At 36.8% G+C, this 6,767-nt stretch overlaps 2 protein-coding genes across 2 annotated transcripts; one reads left to right on the top strand and one right to left on the bottom strand.

The window, feature by feature from the left end:
- Positions 1–520: 520 nt before the first annotated feature.
- On the top strand, positions 521–2,888 carry LOC143554657 (uncharacterized). Its single transcript, XM_077044367.1, has 3 exons — positions 521–1,802; positions 1,891–2,438; positions 2,804–2,888. The coding sequence occupies exons 1-3, from the start codon at positions 1,644–1,646 to the stop codon at positions 2,886–2,888; spliced, it is 792 nt and encodes a 263-aa protein (XP_076900482.1). The 5' UTR covers positions 521–1,643.
- Positions 2,889–4,830: 1,942 nt separating this feature from the next.
- Positions 4,831–6,543, bottom strand: LOC143554656 (protein FAR1-RELATED SEQUENCE 5-like). The gene is made up of 4 exons (XM_077044366.1): positions 6,292–6,543; positions 5,638–6,207; positions 5,313–5,528; positions 4,831–5,223 (listed from the first exon to the last, which is right to left on the bottom strand). Exons 1-4 carry the CDS (start codon positions 6,541–6,543, stop codon positions 4,831–4,833), a joined length of 1,431 nt encoding a protein of 476 aa, XP_076900481.1.
- Between the last annotated feature and the right edge of the window lie 224 nt (positions 6,544–6,767).

Genomic DNA, 6,767 nt, shown 5'->3' with positions numbered 1-6,767 from the left:
CATAAAAGGAGCATGACATCGAATAAAGGAATAGCGTCGGACGTTGAGGATGCAAGTCCAGGTAAAAAACTCTCAAACGCACACATACTTGTTAACACGTATTATATACATATATGATATTTCATATATTTTACAACAAAAGTTATATCAAGATCATCAAAACGTGCACACGTTTTGAGAAGTGGAACACTGGATGTTGACGTATCCAAAAGCAATGAAGGTGAGTACACGAGCATTATATGTAATTTTACACCTATGCACTACCAATTTAGGTAGATACAATATTAATTCGTCTTATACGTTTACGCATATAGCACATACTCATTACAGATGAGTCGAGCATTTACGCGGATATGGTGTATTAAACATTAATGTAGACTTCATGTAGTGCGTATATGCATTGATTACACATTATTTGTATCGTTAGTGCAATACGTATATGCATTACATGATTTAATGTGTCTTATACGTTTAGGCATATAACAAATACGCACTACCGATGTGTTAGACGTTTACGCGTAAATGTGTGTATTAAATGTTGATGCAGATATAATGTATTGCGTGTATGCAGTGCATATGTGTTGTACGCATCATTATTGCAATACGTATACGCATTACATTAAGAAATGCACATGCGTACTACTGTTGTATTTCACGTTTAAGCGGACTCGTTGTATTACGTGTACGAAAGCGCGTGCATATTACGACATGTTAGATGGAGGCCATAATCATGTATGACATGTGTTTTAGACATGTATACATATATGCGTTATTAGTTTATTAAACATACGTGTTACTTGTGTTTTAACAGGTAGAAAGAAAACTGCAAAGGGAGAGAGAATAGTGGCAAAAAAGTATGAAGGAGGTGGGTTAAGGACTCGCTCGTCACCAAAACAGCTATTTTCATGCATCGAAAAGCTGTCAAGGACACAACGGGCCGTCGTTCGAAGCATATGGTTTGGGAAAATGCTACAATTTAAAGTAGACGGTATACCGGCTGGGTTAGGGCATTTCGTGGTTGATAAGTTCAACGCGGCTAATATGGAGATTGATTTGGGTGCCAATAAGCTCAAAATAGACAACGACACAATCCACCAACTGCTCGGGATACCAAACTGCGGTATACAGTTATCTTCGACTGAGTGTACCCAGAAGTTTGTAGGAATACAAAAAACTTGGAAAAAGAGGTATCCAGGAACATATGTCACACCAACCGAGATTGCTGCAAAGATTGAAGATAATCGTGATGACGGTGGAATGATGTTCAAGCTTGACTTTTTGGCGATGTTCCTTAGCGCGATGGGTGAGATTCAACAGACGGGGAAGTGCAAGCTTGAATTCATTCATCACATAAGAGACGACACAAACATATGTGATATTGATTGGTGCTCTTTCATAGTCGATACAATGAAAAAATGCAAGTCTGGTTGGAGAAGATGCGATCTGAAATCAATATTCACTGGCCCGCTGATGATACTCGTGGTACGAATTTCATTAAATAAATGATTGTAAATTTTTTTAGCATTATTAAACGTGCGTGTATCTAACGTTTTTAAAAAAATTGACAGTTAACCTATGTGGATAGAGTCGCATCTCCCGGGTTTAATGTGGAACGTAGCATGAGCTAGATAAAATTTTGGAGCATGGCAAATCTGAAAAAAAAGGAAAGGTTAGAAAAGAAACATGGAGGTTTTGGACAAGATGAGATTAGGGACATGTATTTGGGTGTGGATGGAGATGAAAGCGAGGACGAAACAGAGACTAACACGTTTGCAAATCTGTATAGCCCGAATGATCTGACGGTACGAGTTACAACCATCACACTTGTATATATTTAGTATAATGGGACTGTTAGCATTAATAACTTATTATGTGCTTTTTTATTAACAGGGACATGTGACCAAGCTTGACACGCTATTCGAATCTGCCATCAAAATCAAAAAAATAATCGAAGGAGCTCTGCGTGAAGCACGTTCGGCTTTTCCAACAATTAGCGAGATAAAGACTTTTGTTGACAGGTATAAAAATTTCTACAAAGATGTTGTAAACGTCGAGGACGACAATGCGAACGTTGATGGTGAGAAGATTGAAGTCGAGGCTGAAGAATATGAGGGTGGTTTGAAGCTGGATGACGTGATAAAGAATATCACAGAAAAAACAAAAGAAGTCGATTATGAAAAACCGAGTTTCAGTCTCGGTTTCAGCTCCCAAGAATCAGGTGGCATGGATAACGACACGAATGCTAATGAAAACATGGGTATAGGTTCGTACCAACCGGTTGACATAGAACATGTGATGAGTGATGAAGAAATGATGGTTTTTCGGTACCTAAGAGGACTGGTAGAGTTTAAAAAGAATAAGGAAAGAAAGAGCACAAGGTTGAAATCTACAGAACTTTTGGAGAAGAAAGAAGACGGGATTGCTGATAAAACATTCAGGTAAAAATTTTTTATTAATTTTTTATACACGTATTATGTTTGTAATTACATATGAAAACATAGTAGTGTGTGTATGTAGCAATATGCACACATATTAATGCATATATGTAACACATTAATATGGCAGCAGCGTGTATGTATACGGTTCATGAAACATTATGTAAGTATTGATGTTTCACGCATACACGTTATTAAGCTGGTGCATATGTACACTTACTATATTACTGTGTATACGCATTAAAGTGCATATACGTGCTGTTAATTATACATGCGTGAATAATACATGTATGTACTATATAAACATATGGGGTTTTCAATTTAATATATATAATGTTAGTATTTGTTATCAAATTAATATTACACAGAAAGGATATGTTTGACGCTGACTATGGTGTTTTCACGAGAGCTTATTTGTTGGAGTCTCTGTTGCCGGGTAATCCGGTTCAGTGAAGCGTGGTTGACTGTTGGGTCACGGTTTTAAACTATCAAGAACAATTTAGAAGCCGGGGTCAATAGACCGTTTATTTTGTCGCGCATCAACGATTGTAAGTTTACAGTATATATAGCCTTAGAATAATTTGAATAACGCTTATATAAACTAATGTTGAAGTGGCGTTAATTAAATGTGCAAGATTGGATGGATGCTTACAAAAAGAAAATCAACATATGAAGAAATAGTAAAAGCGTTTAAAACAAACTTGTTGTCTGTGCCAAATAAGGATGAAAGCAAGATGGGTTTAAGAGAGTATGATGCGGTGTTGTTTTCAATTTTTGAAAAAAATCACTTTTACGTAATCGCTTTCGACATGAGGGAAACTTTGTTTATGTTTTCGACAACATGGTGAAGACCGTGTATGGAGTTAGAACCAGCAAAGATTACGCGAACAAAAGCACGCCGTACAAAGTGGTAAGTCAAGGCACAGTATAAAAATATTATTAGCGATGAATACAAGTAGGCAGTCGGTGATACACATGCGTCGTATGTTAACAAGTTGAACATGTATTACATTATAAATATATACTGTTGTCATACACGTTTGTTATAATGATATTTTTTTTTTCGTTTACACAGATTGACATATTCGACAGGTACCTGACATTGGTTGGACACCCAAAGGCTAAAGAGATTATGCGTACATGGTCGCCAACAAGAGTGGAGTTACCATGGAAAACATCAAGCTATGCGACACATGGAGTGCTATAGAGGAGGAGATCGTGTCGAATGTTACTTCAGCGTGGAAGAAGACAGAATGGTAGAGCAGATCAATATTCTTAGGATGAAGTACATATCTCACATGTTGCTTTCAGGAGTAAACAATGTAAGGGATGGCATGTTGGCGGATGCTAGGGAATGGGAAAGCAAAAAACCAAAGCAGGTTGTGGTTAAAAAGGTTCGTTTTAAGGAGGGTTGATGGATAAATGTTGATACTTGGTAGTTAAAAATGAAATAAACGGTAATCGTATAAAAACATATGGTGTCATGTAGTTTATGCATGCTTATTTTGTTTTGTTTTGACACGTGTAATTGAATTAGACGGTTGGATGGTATGGTTGTAAACATTTGTCTTAGTTGTTTTGTTTGTTTTGATATTTGCAAGTTAATGGAACATTTGAATGGTATGGATGCAAGTGTTTGTGTTAGTTGAATGTGTGTAAAATGCACAGGGAATGTGCAACGTATACGATGATGTTCGACGTGTAAATAGAATGTGTGACTGGTACAATATATATAGAAAGTGTGATGCACACGTGTAATATGAAAACATAACAAGGATATATACAGGTACCAATGTGTGATGCACACGTGTAATATGAAAAAAGGATAGACACGGACCAATTTGGGATGCACACACGTAACACAAAAACATAGTAAGGATAGATGTTCACATTACATTATACAAATTGGAAATTAAAAAACACTCATAGTTGTATTAAAATAAGAGGTGCAAATAAAAAAGAATGAACATGCGTATACGCATTATAATGCGTACACGCAACTAGATAATCAGTGTAACATCAAAAAGCGTGTGTAAATGCGTATACGCAATACAATATTCAGAACGTAGAATGTAAAAAAAACACAGGTATATAAAACATACAACACACAAATGATAATGCACCGGTCAAAACACATGCGCAAACGATATATACCACGCAACTGCACCCGTCTAAAACGGTTTAAACGCAAGTATAAAAATCAAAATATTAATCTGTATTACACAAACATAAGTTTCATTAGGCTGTACCAGCAGTCATTTCAAATTTTATTAAAATGCATAATTGTCTAATACGAAAACATGAGACGCGCTTATTGAATATATAACAATGCAATGCGCGTATGTAACATAAAGTGCATAAAATAAAGCATGCATGTAATATTAAATGCATAAAATCAAGTAGAAGCAACAAGTTTGGACCGTGTGGCATAACGATTGACGGAACGATCGGTGGTTGACTTGGCAACAGCAGCATCAGCTAAAACAGCAGCGGCGGCGGCTTCTTTGGCAGCTTTGACCTTTTCACAGTTACGGGAGTCATGATCGATCACGTATTTGTTGCATTTGTGACACAGCCTTGGGTTTTTGTTACAATTTTCCAGCAGTTTTTCAACCATGCCGACTTGACGTTTAGTACCCAACCCCTTATTTCTAATACCATTCGGTGGCTTGATAGTCACATCAACCGTGTCGGGCTGTCCAACAAGCTTGCTTATAATCGAACGTTTACTGTTACAAGGTGGCTCAGACGGGAACTCTTTAAACACCTTGTCTTTTATATCTTTAAGCTGGACAATGAGGGAATTGAGGCAATCCGGTTTGTGTCTCAGCCGGTCAGCACATTCGGTTATAATTCAAACATGTTGCGTCTAATAACGGACTCCTCGTCATCTTCAGCCGAATATCTGTTCGAGATGTCATGAACCCTGTCCGGAAGCACGTTTCTCATCCACCGAGCAGGCAGGTATTTGTCAGGTATCAATTCGACCTGGTTGTACCTAAACACGCAAAAAGCATGTCTGCACAGATATCCAACACGCGTTAACCCCATGCACGAGCAAGAAACAGTTGTATCATGTGCATTAAAGTCGACCTACGTATTTTAACCAACAAAAAATTTAACATGAAAAATAAGGTGAATGCCGAGAATGTAAGCGTTAACATGTAAACATAAAAATAACAGAAAACATAAACAAACTTACCACATAGTTGTTGACTACTTTGAATCTTTTGTTGGTATGTGCAATGTTGAATTTTTTAACGCCGTCTATTTCCGAAGAACTTGTAATATAACACTGCCTCATTCTTCTGTAAATTTCCTTTTGAGCCTCCAGGAATATTTTGCGTGTATATATCTTGGACGCGTGTATTTTCAAAGGCTGTTTTTCGGGCATTTTTGGTGTCGTTGTACTAGTTTCAATGTCAAGCTCGAGTTGAGTTTTTCGTTGTCTATCAAGAGCAGTGCCAAAACACAATAGAAACTGGACAAGCGTGTTGGCATGACTGGTGTTGACCTTAAAAAGAGAATTTGAGCTTTCACATCTCGATGTGGTTTTCATAAGGCAACACCATTTTATTTCTCTAAAATAACAAGGGACCCATTGCTCCCTAATTGCATAAATCTCGGTAAGCCAATGATGATCACTCAAATTAAGGTCATCAATAAGCAATTTCCACTGCTCTTCAAATATAGAAGGTGTTATAAACAAGTTCCACACCAGTTTATGTATGGAAACTCGCAAATCTGTATTTGCTAATAAGTCACCCGAAATCTGTTAAAAATTGCACGAGCATTACATATGTGCATCATATATAACAAAAATAAAAAATTAAAACAAAAATTAAAATAATTGTACCTTTAATGGTATCTTCTTAACAATGTGCCACATGCAAAGTCGGTGAATTGACTGGTCAAACACAGCACGAACAGCTTGTTTAACCGCGGCATCATGATCGGTTAAAACGAATTTGGACTGTTTTTTATGTGTTTTAAGAAACTTGTCGAGTAACCACTTGTAAGACTCGATAGTTTCGTCATATATTAGACCAGCACCAAATGTCACACACTTCTTATGATGATCCACGCCAGTAAATGGTACAAATATCATGCCGTATCGGTCATATAATTACAAAAAAAAGAAAAAAAATATGTTACACAAAATGCATACATAAAACACGTATAAAAAACACGTGTGTGGAATGTTGGTATCAAACAGGTGTGACGGTAATACAATGTGCAGTTAAAAATGGTTAACATCATAAATATATACGTGTAATGTATCTGTGTATCGATCACTTACTTATTGGTACTGTAGGTTGCATCAAAACCTAA

This window comes from Bidens hawaiensis, unplaced genomic scaffold, assembly GCF_021521415.1.
Source record: "Bidens hawaiensis isolate Kalapana, Puna unplaced genomic scaffold, B.hawaiensis_p1.1 tig00017777_1, whole genome shotgun sequence".
Taxonomy (NCBI): Eukaryota; Viridiplantae; Streptophyta; class Magnoliopsida; order Asterales; family Asteraceae; genus Bidens; species Bidens hawaiensis.
This window is presented reverse-complemented; position numbering and strand designations above follow the sequence as displayed.

What these genes read in the sequence shown, in the direction of transcription:
- LOC143554656 (XM_077044366.1), bottom strand. Translation starts at nt 6,543, where the DNA reads ATGATATTTGTACCATTTACTGGCGTGGATCATCATAAGAAGTGTGTG. An exon ending in AAGTAGTCAACAACTATGTG is followed by an intron (nt 5,529 to 5,637) that starts GTAAGTTTGTTT and finishes TAAAATACGTAG; the next exon opens with GTCGACTTTAATGCACATGA. An exon ending in CTGAAGATGACGAGGAGTCC is followed by an intron (nt 5,224 to 5,312) that starts GTTATTAGACGC and finishes CTCATTGTCCAG; the next exon opens with CTTAAAGATATAAAAGACAA.
- LOC143554657 (XM_077044367.1), top strand. Translation starts at nt 1,644, where the DNA reads ATGGCAAATCTGAAAAAAAAGGAAAGGTTAGAAAAGAAACATGGAGGT. An exon ending in ATAGCCCGAATGATCTGACG is followed by an intron (nt 1,803 to 1,890) that starts GTACGAGTTACA and finishes TTTTATTAACAG; the next exon opens with GGACATGTGACCAAGCTTGA. An exon ending in ATTGCTGATAAAACATTCAG is followed by an intron (nt 2,439 to 2,803) that starts GTAAAAATTTTT and finishes AATATTACACAG; the next exon opens with AAAGGATATGTTTGACGCTG.